The sequence below is a fragment of the Camellia sinensis genome, unplaced genomic scaffold, assembly GCF_055761805.1.
Source record: "Camellia sinensis isolate YWXY unplaced genomic scaffold, ASM5576180v1 Unanchor11, whole genome shotgun sequence".
Classification (NCBI taxonomy): Eukaryota; Viridiplantae; Streptophyta; class Magnoliopsida; order Ericales; family Theaceae; genus Camellia; species Camellia sinensis.
The window spans coordinates 7,809,789-7,830,320 of record NW_028128989.1 but is presented as its reverse complement, the minus strand read 5'-3'; the positions used below and the strand labels follow the sequence as shown (position 1 = coordinate 7,830,320).

At 34.2% G+C, this 20,532-nt stretch overlaps 2 protein-coding genes across 6 annotated transcripts; one reads left to right on the top strand and one right to left on the bottom strand.

The window, feature by feature from the left end:
• Positions 1-1,015: 1,015 nt before the first annotated feature.
• On the top strand, positions 1,016-11,883 carry LOC114314860 (membrane protein of ER body-like protein). Of its 5 annotated transcripts, none has more exons than XM_082911423.1 (11): positions 1,016-1,453; positions 3,200-3,355; positions 3,998-4,603; positions 4,797-4,940; positions 5,592-5,780; positions 6,363-6,641; positions 6,979-7,155; positions 8,192-8,380; positions 9,330-9,563; positions 10,551-10,612; positions 11,199-11,883. In XM_082911423.1, the coding sequence occupies exons 1-11, from the start codon at positions 1,318-1,320 to the stop codon at positions 11,667-11,669; spliced, it is 2,643 nt and encodes an 880-aa protein (XP_082767549.1). In that variant the 5' UTR covers positions 1,016-1,317; the 3' UTR covers positions 11,670-11,883. The 5 variants fall into 5 exon arrangements, with proteins under 5 accessions (XP_082767549.1, XP_028117182.2, XP_028117183.2 ...); XM_028261381.2 differs by having other exon boundaries at positions 1,016-1,609; positions 6,979-7,149; XM_028261382.2 differs by having other exon boundaries at positions 1,016-1,609; positions 8,198-8,380.
• Positions 11,884-13,174: 1,291 nt separating this feature from the next.
• On the bottom strand, positions 13,175-19,004 carry LOC114314861 (uncharacterized). The gene is made up of 10 exons (XM_028261386.2): positions 18,488-19,004; positions 18,280-18,358; positions 18,051-18,145; positions 16,330-16,434; positions 16,135-16,214; positions 15,314-15,404; positions 15,132-15,239; positions 14,753-14,839; positions 13,906-13,974; positions 13,175-13,731 (listed from the first exon to the last, which is right to left on the bottom strand). Exons 1-10 carry the CDS (start codon positions 18,725-18,727, stop codon positions 13,585-13,587), a joined length of 1,101 nt encoding a protein of 366 aa, XP_028117187.2. The 5' UTR covers positions 18,728-19,004; the 3' UTR covers positions 13,175-13,584.
• Positions 19,005-20,532: the final 1,528 nt, after the last annotated feature.

The following is a 20,532-nucleotide window of genomic DNA, read 5'->3' as shown; positions in this document are numbered from 1 at the left end:
GCACATCTTTTCGTAAAAAGATAAAAAGTAAACTTATTTAGGTCATTCCAAACAATCCCTAAGGTTGGTTTGGGGTGTCCTAAAAAAGTATACTTTTTGTCTTTTTACGAAAAGATGTGCAGAAAAATAGAGAGGTGATGTGATGAAAAAAAGATAAAAAGATGGATTATATAATGTACCCCAAACCAGCCCTTAGAGCATCTCCAACGGTTCACCAAAATTTTCATCAAATCTGAGTAAAAAAGTAACTTTTTTTTTATTCTGATACGGAGGGCTCCAATGGTTCATCAAATCAAATTTTCATCAAATTTGCGCCGGAACAACCGGTTGGTCAACCTGCTGGTCGACCGGTGAAGACAAAACAATTTTTTTGGAATTATTTGAACCTTTTCAGTGAACTGACTAAACTTTTTTCCGGGACGACCGGCTGGTCGATCGATAAGGCAAAAATTTTTTTTTTTTAACTGTTTGAACTTTTTTTTTGAACTGTTTGAACCCTTTAGTGGTCGACCGGTTGGTCTCCGCCAACGGTCAGGAACAGTGATTTGATGAAATGCTGCGCCTGTTCTCATTTTGGTAAAAGGTTTAGTAAATTTTCGATTTGATATTGATTTGGTGAAATCATTAAAGCTCAAAAAAGTGACTTTTTCACTAAATTTTAAATTTAATGTCAAATTTAATGAAACATTAGAGATGATCTTAATAGTCTGAATCGAAACTCATATTATATTACCTCTAATTTATTTGAGAGAAGATTCATTTTATAATATAATTTAAAATTCTTCAAGTCATGGCTTGATGATGATGCAAGTTGGCATCACGTGTGTTTGTAGGTGGAATAATGTTATACATATTAATTATTATATTAATGAATAATGCGATATAATTTAAAAAAAAATTAATAGTTATAATTTATAAAATAAATAAAATTAATAATAATATTATAATTAATATTGATATATTAATGTATATAGCAGTACGGTTGTATGTATAGATAGCATTGATAAGCGTTTTTCAAAAAGTTGTTGGGGTCAGGGCCATTGGAGATAAGGTTCACAAATCCCAACAGCTTCAAAACTTTAAAAAAATTATTTTTTGCTTGCAGTTTACGCCTGAATGAATACATATATAGGGTTATTGACCAATTACAGTAATTGATCACATAAAAAAAAAAAAAAAAAACACGAGAAAAAAAAAGAGAGAGTTATAATCAGAGACAGAGAGAGAGAGAGAGTAGAGAGAGAGAGAGTCTGTATACAAAAGAGAGGGGGGGGGGGGGGGTGTGAAGCATTGGAGTGTGTTTTTTCAGAAATAGAAATGGAAATGGAAATAGCAGCAGAGCAACAATGGCAGCAAGCCGAGGAGGAGGAGGCGGATGTCGCGGCGGACGCGGTGGCTTTGCAAGGAAGGCGGCCTCGGCTTCCCAACACCACCGCCGCCGCTGCAAGTATTGGTGAGAGTAGTAATGGTGATGTAATGGTGACCTCCCCAGAGTCTTCCAATGGATTTGGAGACGGAGAATATCGACAACAGGAGCTTCCAAATGGTAATGGTGATGGTAATGGAGGAGGAGCTTCTAAATGGAACGTTTACTTTGACAATGACCAAGGTACATTTATTTATTTATTTAATAGCCATTTTATGTATGTATGTATGTATGTATGTTATGAATATGTGAGTCGGTCTTTCTTGCGTATGGTTGAATGAATTCATTCATTCATTCATTCATTCATTCATCATGATCATCATATTCGTAAATTGAAGTAGGGTTTTTGAAACAACAAAACTATAATATAAGAAGATTTCAAATTACAGCAATGCCCCTTAGACCCTACTGCCTCAGCTTTCTTTTACTAATTCCTTGTCCCTTCCTCTTCCCCCTCATCCCAAAATATTTCTTTAGTATATATGTATTGAACAAATGCAACCTCTCTTCCATTCTCAATCTGTAAAGAACGAATAATGTTGAATCCAATTCCGCCATCTCACCTAAAACGTGTTAGGGAGGGTTTCTTTTATGGCATTTTATGGTGCACCCCACCCGCAGGCTTATTTTTAGAGTGGTCGTGACAAGGGACCTTGTGTAACTAATAATCGTTCCCTCACAATGATGCTCCCATGACATGACAACCTGACTCTAATACAACTTATTGGACCGAGTTCCACCATGTTACCTAAAATCAATTGCTATTATGTTTTTATGGCATTCGATATCGCATCTACATGTATGTTTTTGTAGCGGTTGCAGGGAGAGGTACCTAACAAATATGTTTTGAGATTTTCCCTGGGGAGCCCACCTTCACTGGTTCTGCTTGAAGTAAAAAAAAAAAATTTCACCTCCTCAAACATGTTTTTGTGTTAATATGTGCATGTTTGTTGGAACATCCATATTCAAGCAAGGGATTGATTGTTGGTGTTACTAAGATTGGTTGATTATACTAACATTCACATATTCTCCGTGTCGTGATTCTGTGGGTTACTTTTCAGGATATTGTTACTGTGAAAGTCAGTAATATGCAAGTAATTGCAGTAAGAGTCTATCTCCCTCAATTGGTGAATGTGATGTGACCTAGAGGCTAGATCTTTAATAACACCAAAATTATGTATACCATATTGTCACTGTGGTCATTTGATTCACCCATGCTTTCTTATTCAAATTGTCACCTAAAACTGCAAATTTGCAATCCATTTCTAGATATATCTATGCCATAGTTTTGATCGCTAAATCTCATGGTCATATCCTGATTTTTTTCATATAAATTTACAGGCTTTTACTTACTAAACATAGCCAATGTTTGTAGCATGTATCTTGCCTGTGAAACCATCTCAACCAAGTTATTTGATTCATTCCTTTAGTATGGGATGATTTTGGTAATCGTTGAACGTGCAATAATTGTTTTCTATTTCTTTTTTTTTTTTTTTTTCGTGAGTTAGTTGGAAATGTGGATTATGTTGTAGGAAACAACTCATTTTTCTAGATGAATCTTCACCAATGCTCTGCGTTGTCTGGAATTTGATAAATTTCATACTTCTGTTTTGATCTGTCTAAGCTTTTACCTATTTATAAAACATAAACCCATTCTTGTATATCTTGCACCCTTGCTTGCGAGACCACTTTGAGTGCATTACTCAATTCATTCCTTAAGAATGGGCAATTTTGGTAAAATTGCAATTATTTTATTTCTTATTATGAATGAAGGAATATGGAAATGTCGAAACTGCTTTTGGACCTACCAAAGTGGAAGTCCGTGGATTGATCACACTCAGCATCCTAAGTGCAAGTGGCAATTGCATATGCCGATGAATGTCGAAACTGTAGATCAACAGGGACAATGTTTCTATTGTGAAATTAAAGGTCAGTAGATTAGATACCATGATTTCTAGAAAACAAAGTATGTGTGGAAAATGACAATTAGTACAAATTGCTGTTATCTGTTAACAGATATGGATTTTTCTATGTTAATTTTGAATAACATTGATCGTAGAGATGTTTTCAAAAAGAAAGAAAGAAAGAAAGAAAACTATTTATCCTGGAGCTGTTTGGTTATTCAATTGTGGCTAGAAGATTCTTTACAGGGGCCAAAGTAATAGGTACCTAAAATTTTGTAAAAATAAAGGAGAGAAAACTATACACTTTTTATTATTAATATTTACATTTCATAAAGTAAAAATTAGGATAGTACTAATTTTGTTCAATTTTTATCTTCTGTTACTCTAAATTTATGATTGTACTGAAAACTTATGCACAAATGCATCATAGATTGCGTCCTTGTTATTTTTCATGTTAACTGAAATTAGTTATAGATTACACTGTAACACGTGAAACATACAAGCGCACAGCATATCTCAAGATGTTCGTGACTGGCATGTGTACCTACGAAAAAAGAGACTGTGATTGTGCATTTTAAGAATATCAACTCTGTCGATGGACATTTTGTGTGTATACATTTTAAAAGCAAGAGTTTGTAATGAATGTTTGTTTGCTACATGATTGCAGATACTAAATCCATTAATGGACTCTCTATGACAGAAAATAGTAGTGTTCAAGTTTTTTCTTCTGAGAAAAATCCTGGAGATGATGGATTAGTCATCACAGAAAATAATTTTGTCAGTCAAAGCACTGTAATTAACCATCAACACAAGCAAATCCTGAAGGATGGCAGCTTCTCTGGAAAGTCATTTGAAGAACATAACACAAACAAATCTATCAGTGATATAACAGTAGCATGTGATGATACTGAGCTAATAAAGGAGAGTGATCAGGAATTGGCAGAATTAGACGTTGAGGGAGTATTAGAGAAGCAGGATACACATGACTTGTACTGTCCAAATTGCAATTCTTGCATTACCAGAAGAGTTATTCTTCGTAAACGAAAACGCAAAATTCGAATTCCTGGTGAAGATGCAAAACGTAACAAATTGGAAACAGTAGTTGCATCTGAGTTAGATGCTATTTCTGGCCATGCAACCAACGATCAAGGTCATAATGCAGTTGATTTTTCCTTGGATGGTAGTCCAACACCTGCAGCCAATGACAACAATCGTGACAGAGAGCCAGAGATTTTCAGATGTTTATCATGCTTCAGCTTTTTCATTCCTACTGGTACAAAACTACTCCAGCTTAGCAGAAAGCTTTTTTCTTTTTAATTTTTCATATTTGTTTGCATTATCATTATTTGGATGTGATTTCTCATGGGGTTGGCAATGAAAACTGTTCTTTTTCATGGTATTTGGGAAAGTAATGTTCAGGTTCTTACTATTGACAGAAAATTTACATATCTAATTAAATTTCACAGGTAATGGTTTTAAGATGTTCAATATATTTGGAGATAAAAGGGAGAAGGAAACCATGCAAAATCCTCAACAAATATCGGCAACGAAGAAAAATTGGCTTTCATCTATTTTTGCATCACGTAACGATGAATTGTTGATCGTGCCAGGTACTGAATCATCTGCTATCCTTTCAACTGTCAAACTTGATTAGGCTTGAAATATTTGTTGCTTCATCTTTTCACTAGTTCCTTTAAGTGCTTTATGTGTTAGTAAAGTTATATGCTATGATTGCTATCTACTGAGCTAAAATTTGCAATATATTGCCATATTGGAATTGGTTGTCTTAACTAGAAGATCTATTTCTTTTAAATTACTGTGGACAAGTAATTATTTTTTTCCTGTTACACCTACTGTCTTATTATATAAAGATTTCCATACTGAGGTAGTGTGTTTTAAGCATACTAATTTCCTGCCTTGGAGAAATTGTAAACCAGTTAGAAGCAAATATTTCAGGCTATCTACGGTTGGGGGAATTAAATTGGGGGGGAAATAGTAGTGGAAATGAGTTGCATGGAAATGAAAGGGCATCTGTTGGAGGTGTGGTTTGCCATTAAATAGTGAAGATATTAAAGTCAATATAATATCACTAGTACTTTTAAAGAAAAGTAAAAGTGTTTACTGAAGAACTTAGCGTGACAATTATAATATTAACAATATTCTAGTGATGCCCTATATATGTTCAGTAATCATAAACTGTCCCTGTGCTTATGTTTCTAGGCATACCGTTGTTTAATGTGCTAATGCAAATATTGTTGCAGCATCAAACCAAGAAGTTACATCACCTCCTCAATTGTTTGGTGCTCATGGACTTGTAATAACCGGTAGTGCTGAACCTCCAGAAGGTGGAGATGATATCGTGCCTTCTTCAACGCAAGGCTCCGAACTTCTTGAGAAAGTTTTAGCTGACAGAGGAGAGAAATTAGTTGATGTAATGAAAAAACAAACAGGTATGGCAGTTTTGCTTGTGAATGATGAATGGACCACTTTGTGAAGTAGGAAGATTGTTTGGATTTTTTTCTGAACCTAAAACCATTACAAAGTCATCTCATCTGACTAAATTTATGCAGTTTGGTTTTTTCTAAACCTAAAACCATTACAAAGTCATCTCATCTGACTAAAATTATGTAGTTTGGTCCTGCTGCACATGCTACCACAACTATCAATGTCTAATTAATGGATTTGGCATGCTGTATGCATATGATTTATTCACATAGAGATGTTAGAATATACAATAATGGCCAAAGCTCATCTTCTAATGCATACTTGCATGTTTAGCCTTTTATCAGATGTCCTCTGGAAATTAATGAAACCGACAGAAGGATTTGTGTTCCATCTTCTGTTACTGAAGCATGAAGTACCTCATGCTTATCTTTCTCACTAGTAATGTTCCCCAAAGTTGATTGGTTATTGACGGTATTTGATAATCGTGGTTGGACAATGGTACATGTATTTTGCCAGCAGTTTGAATCATAAGATGTATGTAACATTTTATGCTGACTGTTGCATATTTTGATTGAAATCTGTTACAGAGGGGGCTGCACCGTACCATCCTGAATTAGATACTGTTAATCAGTTGAATTTATCAAGATTTTCGGATGAAATGCTACTGAATCATGAAAGTGATCATCCAGCAACACAAATTACTGGAAAAAGATCGGTGCATACTGAAGAACCAGCTGAAACTGCTGTCTTCAAACCTCAACAAGATGGACTAAAGATTCTAGTTCATTCAAGTGCAGAGTCTATAACTCTTGAGAAATCACAGACAGACCAGAAACTCAATGTGACAATAGAAAGGAAAAGTGCAGGTATAGTTTCTGATGTTGAATGATGACAGTGATGCACTGACTATAGTACAAAAGCCATGTTTGACAATGCTAACACCCCTCTAGTATAACCACATAATTTTATTGCCAAACTTCTACTTTAGCTTAATCTGTACGTATTCTTTTATGTAAAGTTTAAACATTTGAGAAGCACGGAGTATTGTATGTACAAGAGGTGCTTATGTCTTTTGAAGCTGCTTGTTTTTTCCCTTGCTTTAATGCTATCTGAAAAATGTTAATTTTGTTGTTCAGGACTTTGAAGTGATGGATTTATTTTCTCATTTGAATTTTTATTGCATATTGAATTGAACATGTGCAGATGATAAAGGCTCATCAATCTTGTTATTGTCGAAACCAGTTTCAGTACTTGGAGAGTTGGATATTAATGAGAAAGCGAATATTGTAGTAGATCTTCCTTCTGAAAATGGGCAGGTCAAACTTCCCACCAAATCTATAGTTGAAGATAAAAATGAGCAACTCAAACTAAATGGTAACGGTATGTAAGTGAAATTTTGTATAGCTTGTCCTATAAACTACTTCTTATTATATGCACTTCTCTTGTCCTTCTGCCTTGCAATCTCCAACTGTTGATAGCATGTGCCACCAGACCTTGCAAAAGTAATAGTAAGTACATATTTTATTTTCCTCACTTTCTGTGGTTACAGATTGAAATTACTGGGGGTACCTTGGTGAATGGTGTTGTTGGGATCATGTTGATGTCAATTTTCAACTATTCAAGGATTGGCCTGTTAGAATATGGCAGTTACCATTTAGCAACATATGAAACTATAGTAATTCGACGGACGTTGCCAAAGCATGCTCCCTTAGGGTTAGGTTAGGGGTGGCAATTTCCACCTTTGCAAGGTACACTGGGGCTGGGTTTCCTTTCGGGCTAGGCTAGGGGTGCGGCACTTCGAACCTAACCTAGTTGTATGCATAATGTTTCATTTACCTTAGATTGCAAAGAAAAATTGAGATAATGTCCTTATGCTTGTCTTTTTTAGTATATCCAAGTAGCCAACTATTACAGATTTAGTTTTTGAAATGATTAGCATATGTAAGCCAAAATCAGGCCAAAATCAGGCCAGTAGGGGAGGATGATGGCTTTTAAAAGTATTCTGGTGAGGCAGGAAACTGAGTTGACCCTGCTTAGGGATCACTTTGAGTTGCAATGTTACCTTAACCCAAAACTAGACTCATTTAATAATTTGTACTCTGAATGTTACTTGTGTAGTACAATGAGTCTATGACATCATGGCTAGTATCATTTAATGTTCTTTTTAAGTAAACACACTCATCAGAAGCTTCTTTGGTGCTTTCCCATGTGCCTTGTAATAAGAAACATTTTGACATGATTGAAATTAATAGTCATGTAATGTATTGCAATTTATGTTAATGTCATATGAATTTGTTTTCCATAGAATGGTGATCAGGGCTTTTCTATCTGCACAATTTCAATAAATTTGATAATGTTCATGGCAAAATTCAGACATGCCTTTGCTTGTGAAGATAACAATACTTTACATTGCCAGATGCAGCCTATCCCTCTGGAGTTTCTTCGCATGCCATCATTGGCACCAAAGTGGACATTCATGTAGAGGAGCCCTTGAAAGCTGATACTGACGCCCTTACTCTATCTGTACAGGATGTTTTATTGCGTCCTGAAAGACTAATCAATACTACTAAAGATTTGAAGGATATGCCAGCAAAAACCAGTGCAGGTAAGAAATTTTCTTGTTTTCTGTTTTTTTGTTACACCAATGTATCCCTGACCCATTTTTGAGGTGAGACCATTCGCTACAAATATGCGTAGTCATCTGCAGACAATGTGTATTGGGTAAGCATGGAGAGAGTTGATAGTTGAGATGTTTGTCTTCTGAGGGTATCTGAGGATATGATGTTCTTACTTTTGGAGGTCTCTAAAACATAAGTTTGTTATATCCACAAATAACTACATAGAATGTTTTTTTCACAAGAGAAGAAATAATGGTAGAAAGAGTTTTGGGGTGTTGAATTGCCTCTGCTATCATCCCCTGGTATTATTATGTTGTTGCAAACCACTTTAGTGATCAAAATTTTCAAATTTGATTTTTGTAATAACAGGAAAAGCTGATGATATAAATAGTAGTTAAAATATATCATCAACTGATTAAGTTGATAGTTTGTTATTTCTTATTAAAAAAAACTAATAAGGTTTGCATAGGGTAATTATGAACTTACTAATTGAACAAAAACCCCTTTTTTTCTTCCCTATTCTCATGTACTACTAATAAATTGTGATGTTTTCAGCTGAAGCCAGTCGTACACTACTAGTTCCAAATGAAAAATTCAGACCCCATAATCACAAATGGGTCATAACTACACACTTCACTCATAACCAAAAAGTACAAAATGTCGTAACAGGAGGAGCATATGCTCGTAGGTTCTGCGTAGGGTAACTGTTCTTTGCTTGAAGCACATTCTACTAGCCTCCCCACAAATCAAATGATTTTGTGATTGCTAAACTAATTTTCCCTTATCTTCTTTTGTTTGCAAGACTAACCAAATTCTTCGTCCCATAAAGGTCTTTATTATTATAAAGCATGCTCTTATTCTTTTTGTCTCGTCCATAATATTTGCCTACTTTAAACCTTATTTGTCAAATTGTTGTCTTATTAAAATATGTTGCAGGCAGTGACACAATCATTATCATAAAAGAAGGGCCTGTTGAGCCAGCAGAGCCTCACGAAGCACGAGATATTGTTGCTTCAGCAGCAATAGGGCCTTCACCACATACTGAAATTACTGAAGCTAGAGGTTTTCAAGGATTGGATGTAATAAAAAGTATTGTGTATGGTGGGCTGATTGAATCAATTACAAGCCTAGGTATTGTGTCGTCTGCAGCAGGTGCTGATGCCGCCACATGTAAGTGTTAGATTTTTCTTTCAGCCGTGCTTAGGCTAAAACAATTGATCAATGATTAGAGTTAAAACAATTGATCGATGATTAGAGTTGAAACAATTGATTGATGATTAGATTTTGTTAGGTTCCTATTCATGATATAGTATGAGGTATTTGTAAATTGTTAATTTCTACTATATATACAATGGTTGCCTTGAGACTCAAACCTGCCAAGCTTTTACTACTGCAGAAAAGGTGGGCAATTATCAACTTCAGGAGAAGAAATTGCAGTTTTGGTTTAAGTATTCTTGAATTAGGATGATAGTTGGTAATTGCTTTGAAAGATTGTACATATCCGAATGGACATGAAAAATTTTACTCTTTTAACTTAATTTTGTACAAGTCACTACTGCAAAATGGTTAATTTGGTCACAAGTGAGACAGGATGTTCCCTCTGTAATTTTTCAAAAAATGCATGGGTTTTATTTAAAATGGGTGTACTACTAAAACTATAATACTGATACACTAATAATAGCCAATCCTAATCTACTTTTCGGTAAATCACAAGAGTAAGTTAATAATTGACACCTTTTTTTTGGTTTGATAGATCCATAACTTGTGACTAAAAGATAACATTAATAACAAAAAGCAATTTGAAAAATCGCCGAGCTGAAAATTGGTATTCTCTGTTCAGACACCTGTGCCTAACGTAATGTGCATCTTTTTCTGAAATCTTTTGGGAAAAAAAAAAAAATTTGCTGAAATTAGCAAGCATCTGAATCAAGACACTTTTTACTGATCTCCTTCTGTATTGATGATATGACATGGTGCTCTTGTTTCATATGGGATTACCATGACATCCTTTCTAGGGTTGTTGCCTTTGTATTGCAAAAATTGTTTTAAAATTTTCCTTTCTTGTGCTTATATGTTGTTCTGTAACTGTTTATTTTCTTTGGGTCTGTGAAATATGCATGTATCTTGGTGATTAATATTTGTCTTCTATTATTGCAGCAAATATTTTGGCTTTGGGATTGGCTAATCTGATTGGTGGACTATTCATCATTGGTCATAATGTGAGTTTTTCTCGTGCTTTTGCCAATGTTGCAATCAATAAATGTAGTAGTCATTCCAAAAATCATAGTAGTCGCACTTGTCAAATAAAAAGGTTCATGTAGAAATGCTTTTGTCAAGATGATTGGAAATTAGGTGAGTTTTGCAAAAATTATGATTAATTCATGTTCTTTTTCCAAGTCCACGTATCCTTAAATTTGACGTGTAGGAAAGTAGAGAGGTAATATGATCCAAATAAGTGCACTTATCTAAATAAGTGCACTTATTTAGGGGATGCCAAACAAGCTTTTGATGCGTCCGACATCTAGATATGCATCCACACTCGACACCCGTCCATGCAACATAGCACGTAACAGGACTGGTAATTTTTGGTTCTCTCAAATGATCTTATTGTTGTTTTTGTTCCTCACTGTACATGTAACGTTACAGCAGATATTATAGAGAAAAAACATGGTTGGATTGGAACTCTAGTAGTGATGATGTGTCTTGGTAAAAGTAGTAACTTGAACCATGATATGTCCATAGAATCTGTTTATTTTAACCTATATCCATGTTACTTCCATCTTGAACTTACATGTAATCTTACAGCTGTGGGAGTTGAAAAATGACCGTTACGAGGGTGTTTCTTCCCATCAAGTAACTGAGAGACTAGACAAGTACCAAGAACTACTGGGCCGGAGAGAAAATTTCTTGCTTCATGCAACAGTCGTCATCTTATCATTTCTCATTTTTGGCTTACTGCCACCTGTCATATACGGCTTCTCTTTTTGCGAGAGTAACAACAGAGATTTCAAACTCATTGCAGTTGCCGTAGTTTCTCTTCTGTGCGTCACTATACTTGCTACCGGAAAGGCTTACGTTCAAAGGCCACTGAAGGCTTATATAAAAACAGTAATGTACTATGTTATCGTCGGGTTTATGGCCTCTGGTGTTTCTTACGCGGTAGGTGATCTAATCAAGGAACTCCTGGAGAAACATGGGTTCAACTCTGGTGATTTAGCTCTCACCCTGCCCATTCTTGAGGCAACATCAAAGCAGCCAGCATGGGAATCCTATTAATTGGTAACAAATTTTGAAAGCAGAGTTGTTTCAGAAACTTGATTGAGCAGTGTGGCAGTGGGTCAAATGAACCATTTTCCTGCAGTGGTGTTTCATTTTCGCGCTTTTTTATTTATATTTTCTAGTCATTTCCTAGGGCGACAGCAACTTGTAAGAGAAACAAAATTTCGTTGAAATAAAAGAGAATCAAATAATTCAATGCATGTTGCAAAAATTTTTATACACGTACAATGTGGATTACATTACAAACAAGGCCATGGTTGTTCGGATCGACATAACCTTATAATTGGATTAATAATTCAGCAAAATATATTACTTTTTGATTAAGAAAGTTAGGTCTAAATTAATTGATCACCAAGACATAACTATTTTAATTGGCTGCTAAAACATGATGATTGGGTTAGGATACAAAATGTAAAAATAGGAAGAGATTCAGACTAATCGACTAAATTATAAAATGGATAAAATCTTTGTCAATCCCTCATAATTTGGGATTCATTCAAACATAGATTAGGATACACAATTTAAAAAAAATAATGTTATATGTACTAATTAGTGTATTAATTAATATACCAATTGATGATGTGACATAATTTAAGAAATTTTTAATATTTATAATTTGAATAAGTAAAGTCAATAATAATGTCATAATTGATATTGATACAATAGTTAATAAAATAATGCTTGAGACCCCCTTTTGGGAGTCACCCCCTCACCCCCCTTTTGCCACGTGGCGGGTGATGATTGGAGGAGCAGGAAAAAAAAGAAAAAGAAAAAGAAAAAGAAAATGTAACCAATGAGAGAGAGAGGGGGTCAAAAGGGGTGGGAGGAAAAGGGGACATGAATCATTGTTGTAGTTAATATACTAATTGGTGCATATAACACCACTGACTCAAAAATAATAATAATCACATAACGTACAGTCATAAAAATGTTGATATCATCTACTCTAATCCATCCAAACAAACATAATCCTAATGTACACATCTACAACAAATCAAACTAATCTTGTCATTTTCTCTGGAAATTTACGAAAAGAATAGAGATTTTATGACAGGAAAGTAAAACTTTGTGATGTCTTTACACCCATATTTAAGCTACTCGTACCATTGTGAAACGGAAGGGTATAACTTGAATAGTTTCATTCCTGCTCAATCTCCAAAATTATAACTTTTGGAGGGTGTAGGCTACAATGGTTTACCACAGTTTCTAGTACATGAATAAGTAACCACAAGACTTGCACAGATAAAAAGTTCGAAAAACAATTGTAACACTACAAAGAAAGTGTAATGTTCACACTAATTTCGTAATCCTAATGCTATGTTTGGTTGGAAGATTTGGAAAAAAAAAAAAAAAAAAAAAAATGTGTAAAACTAAATAAAATATAAATATATTTTATTCACATTTTACTTACCTTTTTCATTTCTTTTTCCAAATTCTTTCTCAAATTTTCAAACCAAACACACCGTAAATGGTCCTCCAAAATGAGACAGAAGACAGCAACGTAAAGCACTCAAAAAGAGTAATGGCATAATCTGTTTGAACATTTGTACACTAAAATAGAAAATGATAATGCTATGTGCCAAAATGTTAGTATCACACACCTCAACATCCAAGACAAATTACACATCACCTAAATGACAAAAATAAAAAATAAAAATCGAAGCTGTGTGTGAAAACATCAAGCATAACTGTCACAGTATGTATGATTGACCTTTTAGTTCAAACTTTAACAACCAACCTACAGCTCAATTGTATGCAATCAAAGGTCGCACTCACAAACAGCATTGATGGTCTACAAGTAAAAAGGTGAAAAAGTTGTTACAAGTAAGAATGGGTTGAGTAAGAAAATTTTCCTAATTCCTGTTCCCATATCCTCAACTCAGTGAGCAAAAGAATCTCCATTCACAAATTCTTAAGAATGGGATTGTGGATTTAGTTCTGGCTTACTTTTACTTTTCTTCATTTTTGCTTTAAACCGAGATTTTGCCAAAAGTGTTTCTACTGTGTTTGCAAAATTCCCACCTGCCATGATAATCAGAAGGATCCCACAAGTGGTCACCTGCCAAATCAAGTTAGGCAATCCATTTAGTGCTACATGACAGTAAATTACTTGAGCTTATATACTGAAATGTAATTAAGAATTTAACCTGGAAAGCTCAAGCACGTCACAAAAATAAAAGCCATGAAAATAGAACTCCAGCGGGTCTGCTTAATACTATAAGATAGTTCTTACCTGCCACTCCGAAACAACACCAACCAGTGCAGTTTTAAGTAGCAGCATTCCGACATATGCTTCAAAACCCTGAAATCAGTGTACACACAAATAATGGTAACTTTGATTTGGCTCAGTCTTTAGGGTAATTCTTTAATTGGATTTGTAACAAATGAAAGAGAACAATTGATTTCCAAGGCCTAATACTGAAGAAAATATTTGGTACTTCGGAGGACTACTACTGAAGAAAATATCTGGTACAACTATAGAGCAAATGCAAGGCCTTGAGCCTTGAGAAGCCATAGTTAATGACATTGATGGCAGGCCGTTAGTAATTTTCTTTTGAAGTACTTCATTGTCTTTTTCCAGCAAAAGATTGAGCTACTAATGATCATCATGCAAAGATTTATGGATTATTTCCTTTTGGAGAGTATAATACCTCTTCTCTCTAATATCTTGATATGTACACTAGTCATTCCACGAACTACATAGCGACAAGTGGGCCAAGAAATTTACAAAGAGAGAGAGAGAAGGTTATGAAAAGAAGAAACTTGATACACAAAACTACAAAATTCTCAGATGGAAAACAGAAAGAGATTAATAATATGACTACAACTTCTGCAAGAAATGAAAGAAAACACTTATATATGTTTGTCTGTAACGACGGGTATGATATTTAATGAAATAATTTCCTTTCCGTAGAAAAAAAGTTCGGTAAGGTATTGTGGGAAAAATATTTGTCAATTCAATAATCTTGATTCAGATCACTTTCATGTTTGATTCAAAATGACTAGAAGCACAAAGCATATATTAATACAATCATCATGGCCATGATCCCCAAGACAGTCATTTGCATAGCTTGAATCACCTGCAATATGAATAGAATGGGTGCCAACAGCCACAGTTGACCTTCGACTCCAGCAGTTTCTCCCCAAACAACATCCATTCTCCTAGCCTATGACCAGCAAAAGGATCAAAAGGTAAGAGCCTCGCCAGACCTTTAGAGAAAAAACATCAGCAACCTAAAAATTTCTGATAATGCCCACCAAAATGAAGTTCCATTGGCATTTTGGTGGGTTATAAAAAAAACTAACATGCATCAGCTAAGATTGATATGCATGGTTATTTCCACCAGCACAGGCAAAAGAACTCATTAAATTTCAGCAAACCATGCAAGAAGTCAATGCTTCAAAAAGAGCATGGACAGGAAGAAAAGAAGAAAATAAAAAGGTTTTCTCTAGTTGCACCTTGCCCAGTGCAATACGTGTGTAGAGTCTTTGCCGTTGATATCTATTTTGTAGAAGCATTGCAACACCTTGCATGATGGCCCATTTCAGGAACAGTTGTACCCCTCTCTGCACAATACATGTACAGTCTCAATAAATAAAGAAGTAAACTAAATTTCAATATACAATTCAAATATAGTAACCTGCTTCTGGGCACAATCAGGTTCCCTTTCTATCTCCCAAGTGAGACTGATAAGTGCCATAGCCATAGCAAAGTAGTGATGGTATATCCACCTACAATAACACAAGTGTCATGAATTAAGATGTCCTGTGGTTGTCTATTAATCAAGGATGGGGCAGATGAGAATCACAAAGAAATCCACTGCATTTTCACATTGTCATCTAAGTCATGAAGCAACTTGGCAAATTAAGTTAATGTAATGAGGGACCAGTTGAATAAAAGAGCATGACATAAGTTAAAACTATATTCAACATATTCCTGGAATTAGAATGTAGTGGCACATAAGTATCAATATAAGAGAACAAGAGACCACCAGAAATATGCAATTCAACAAAGTTTAATCCCTCTAGTTAAAGTCAACTAGATGAATTCTTTTACAACATACAGCTCCATCTAGAACCATATCCTCTATTCTTTTGTTATTGACAACCACATTTTTTCTCATACACTCTGCCCTCACTATTCTTGTTGTAATCGCAGTGAATCTTAGACTACAGAGTAAATGGAATTCATTTACCGTAATATCATACTATCTTTACGCATGGAAGTTACAAAATGATTCTTCTGGCACTAACTCTATTTTATTTCATAAATTCATTGCCTGAAAAATTTTAAAAGTCCCTTTTCTCCCTGAAAGGTACAGTACAGGAAATGAAAATTACTAACATCTAGCTCTATGATAAATTAAAAGAAACACATTCTCAATCAAAATAATTGACCTGGTGAAGGATAAGAGCATAACCATCTGAACAACTAAATGCATAAAAAATCATATCCAATTACCATGGGCGAATATCACTTCCATTCACTCTAAGAATGTTCTCTCGCAAAGCCAAACCTGTGTAGAGATATAATAACCAGGCCTGAAAAAGCTATGCTCAGTATGGTTCAAAACAAAAACAAAAGCAAAATACAAAAATAAAAAATAAATCAGATGAAGAAGAGGAGTTATACAAAGACTTGTGTCCACATAAGTACCTGGTAAAGCTGAACTGGCAATGCAGGTAAGCACCCGCCCCATATCCATGTCCTTAACACAAGTAGCAGTGATGGGAAAAAAAGAAACAGAAACGCAGTTCTATCCTGTCCACAATGGCATAAAAAATTATGAGAACAATTATATTATAACAAGATGAAAATTATTAGGAGATGGTTTAAGGAATTGCTTGATTGCATACTGAGAGTAGATAGAATCAAAATATACACAACATAGAAATAAGAGTCAGATAAGCACAGAAGCATCCTCCACGTATAACAATTAACAAACCTCTCACATTGTTAATAAAACCCATTCAGCCATTCCTTGGTTCATTCACTATCAAGAACACCACCAGATGGCGGAAGAAAAGGTCCACTATATTTCTCTTCTAATGCCTGAGGCTTTTGACCACCATTAGCCAATGAAACATCAAAGATATATCTCAGAAACACCCATACGAAAACAAATCTAACAGCCTCAATCATTATTCCATGACATGGGGTAAGGGAAGAACATTTACAATTGCATATCTTTTTCTTTAGGTAAAAACAATATGTATCAGAAAAAAATCACCCCAACATAAATCATTTACATTTAGCACATTGATGGCCAAAGAATAATGAGTGTGCTTATTTTTCCTACGAGTAAAATTATTAAGGGTAAATTACACTGACACCCCTTAAGGGTAAAATTATAAGTAAAATTATTTAAGGGTAAATTACAATTCACGATTCACGCAACCTGTTCACATCGATTACCCACTTAATCAAATTGAATCGTACGATTCTAATCGTAAATCGTATGATTCTAATAACAAAGCCTTAATTCCCTTCAAATTCTACAACATCACATTACTTTTTTTTCAAGACCCTACGCTTTTATTAACCTCAAAAGGGTTCCCAATTTCCTCTTTAGACCCTTGATATAAAATACCAAGAAACATAAAAAGATTTAAATTCATTTCATAACCCATACATATGGTTCTGTTGAGATCCCTTCGCATTTTCATTTTTTTTTTTTTTTTTTATTTGAAAAAAAAAAAAAATCTTTGCAAAATCTTCATTGGTGCTTACTGTTGTAATGGAGCACTCAATTGCCACTAATAACCCCTCCGATGTCAAAATCAGAATATCTTTACAATCCCCCTTTATTCACAGAAATGACAGGCATTTAACGATTCTCATTTCCTCCAATTCATCAAGTATCAACCCAGAGAGCCCTAAGCAAACCAACCCCCGTTCATGTACTCTGCACCATTTGACTTAACACAAATATTGACTTGGGGTTACAAAGCCCCTTAAGCAGATAGAGCAATTCCCCAATATACTTTTGTGTTTCATTTCAGCTTTGAATCAACTGCACTCACTATTGATGGAGCATGGCCTGACTTGCCAGACTTAACAGGAGTCATTTACCTATACTCGACAAAATCCAAAACAAAATTAGAAGTGACTTAAAAAATTGGAAGTTAAAAACCCGAGCAAATGATATGGACGCTCCAAATGGTTTGTAGATCATCCATCCACAGGGCACGTTAAAAAAATATATTAAAAAAGAAAGAAAGAAAGAAAGAAAGAAAGAAAGAAAGTATCAACAAGGCTCCATTTGTTGCAATGAAATCATCACTCGGGGGAACAAAATTCACCAAACAACTTAATATAATGTTAATATTTCCAAGCAGAAAAGAAAAAAATGAGCTAGAAAAGGTAGGTCAGCATACCCTGAAGCTATTGTACTCCTCTTTGACTTTCAATTGAACATCCTTCCTAGTGGCACGGACATTAATTGGACCGAGAAACATACTCAAGAACCGTCCTGCCGTCAATCAATAGCAAGTTAATCATCACATCTTTCGAATGCAATTAACAAAAACCCCATTCATAAAAAAAATAATAATAAAAAAAAATAGATAGATAAATGAAATGAGTAAACACAACACAGAAAGGCACCATGAGATTTCCTGGGAATAAAAGCGGCCGCATCTCCTTCACTCAATATGTAGCTAGATCTGTATAATTCTTCTTCCAACTAGAGAAACAGAAAGGAAACTGTAGTGTGAGTATATCATCCAAAATCTCAATAAATAAATAAATAAAACTTGTATTCTATAGAAAGCAAGAGCAAGAGAAAGAGAATGAGATTTGGAGTAGTTGTTACTTTGTCGGCCTCTTTGGGATCCAAATTGCCATTACGGACTAAGGAGGAAATAGAACAACGGAGGGTGCGAATAGCGGAATCAAGAGCGAGGGCTCGCTGTCGCAGGGCTTCGTCTTCGCGAGTCGTTCTTGAAATCAACGAAGAAGCTGAGTCCTGTAACTCCTTGGCCGAATCGATCAGTCTCGAAACTTCTTCGCCGACTGCTCTATCTGAGTTCGAGTTCGACTTCGAATCGCCCATCCCCGAGGAAATCGATCCAGATCAATTCACGCCTCGCCTACCTAGGTTTTACGTGTATGTGTATGTAGAGTAAAAGAATCGAGAGAGAGAGAGAGAGAGAGAGAGAGAGAGTGAAGCGCTGGTGGTGCTCCCGAAGAGACTAGAGTTTATTTATTTATTTTTAATATTTATTTATGGAGTATGTATTTTGGGTTATTTGTTTCCTGAAATGTGATGCAATAAAACCTCTGCTCTGCTACTGGACTGGAGTAATTATAATTATGGATTGTTTTGAAGTGCGATTATGTGGTGTTTTACGGAGAATATAATTAGTAAAGAGGATGAAATTTATAATTATAATTAAAAAATATAATATATAGTAATTAATAAAAAAATATAAAATATTTTAAAAACACCAAATAATTTTTCGTGCTACTGGTGTTTGGTTGCGGGTCACCTAATTCACTTTGCCTTCGCCCCACGGCAACTGCCACCTTTCCCGGTGTCTCACGTACACCATCTCCCAACCTTTTTTTTTTTTTTTTTTCAATAATTTCTAGAACTAGTAAAAATCATTTTTTTTTTTCTAAAAAAATACACCTAATATATCTCAAAAACATTATCTCAATTCAGATTTTTTTAAAAAAATTGTCTCTAATATTTTATCTTTTAACAATTTTGTTAAATTTAAATAAAAAAATAGTTGTTGAAGTTTGATAAAAGATTCAATTTATTTTTCATTTGATGAAACTTTTCAAAAAACTTGATTAATATAAGTTTGATAAATTGATTGGATCTTATTTTATAAATTTGATTAAGGATTTGGTAAAAGATTAAAGATGCACTTAGGTAAAATAAATCAAAAATCAAGTCAAAAATAAAATTAGTCACATAATATTATCGTTATATTTAATATTTACTCATTAGATGAGATTCTGGTTGTAATTTCTCATATATATAATATATTTTTTTGTTTTAAAAATTTGTGTAAGAATATTTTATGCAGCAAAAATAATGACACAAGCAAATTACAAAAATTAATTACTAAAAATTAAAGAGAGAATTACTTTTATTTGTTACCTTTTTTATTATCAACTTTTGAACCACTATCTAAATTGTTACATCAATAAACTAAAAAAATGATGATATCGAATGCTAAAATATATATCTTTCCTAGTTTATAGATAATCTGACTTATTTAAGATAAAAACTATAAATAAAAAATTGTAATAAAGCTACAAGTAACCCAAGAGTTAAAACAAACTAAAAACTGATAATTAAAATGAAAAACTAAAAATAAGCTAAAAATGATAATATGGAAAGCTAAAATATATCTTTCCTAATTTATAGATAACCTAACTTATTTAAGATATAAACTATAAATAAAAAATTGTAATAAAACCACAAGTAAACCCAAAGTTAAAACAAACTAAAAACTGATAATTAAAATGAAAATCTAAAAGTAATTTTATAATAAAAGCCATGCTGATGCAAACTCATTTTACTTTCATTTAGTATGCCTTCTATCCTTCCACCATATGTAATCATTTTTAATGTTAATTGTTGTTAATATATAACACCAATCTATCATTTTCATTACGAAAAGAAAGAGATAGACAGAGAAAGAGGGAGTACTACAATTTAGCATCTAAAACATCTCTTCACATCATAATCCAATGTCATCTGTGAAGGAGCTTCGTTAAACCCTCCCCGTCTATGCATACCATTGATCACCGGTCGCAGGTTCACTCTGCCCCTATCGATTGATGACTCCCCCTTCCCCATATCTTTAAAAGAAGACTAGATATAAACTATATTTTGGGTCT

What these genes read in the sequence shown, in the direction of transcription:
- LOC114314860 (XM_028261380.2), top strand. Translation starts at nt 1,318, where the DNA reads ATGGAAATGGAAATAGCAGCAGAGCAACAATGGCAGCAAGCCGAGGAG. An exon ending in TTACTTTGACAATGACCAAG is followed by an intron (nt 1,610 to 3,199) that starts GTACATTTATTT and finishes TTATGAATGAAG; the next exon opens with GAATATGGAAATGTCGAAAC. An exon ending in TGAATTGTTGATCGTGCCAG is followed by an intron (nt 4,941 to 5,591) that starts GTACTGAATCAT and finishes ATATTGTTGCAG; the next exon opens with CATCAAACCAAGAAGTTACA.
- LOC114314861 (XM_028261386.2), bottom strand. Translation starts at nt 18,727, where the DNA reads ATGGGCGATTCGAAGTCGAACTCGAACTCAGATAGAGCAGTCGGCGAA. An exon ending in ATCCCAAAGAGGCCGACAAA is followed by an intron (nt 18,359 to 18,487) that starts GTAACAACTACT and finishes CTGTTTCTCTAG; the next exon opens with TTGGAAGAAGAATTATACAG. An exon ending in GGAAGTGATATTCGCCCATG is followed by an intron (nt 15,405 to 16,134) that starts GTAATTGGATAT and finishes GTGTTATTGTAG; the next exon opens with GTGGATATACCATCACTACT.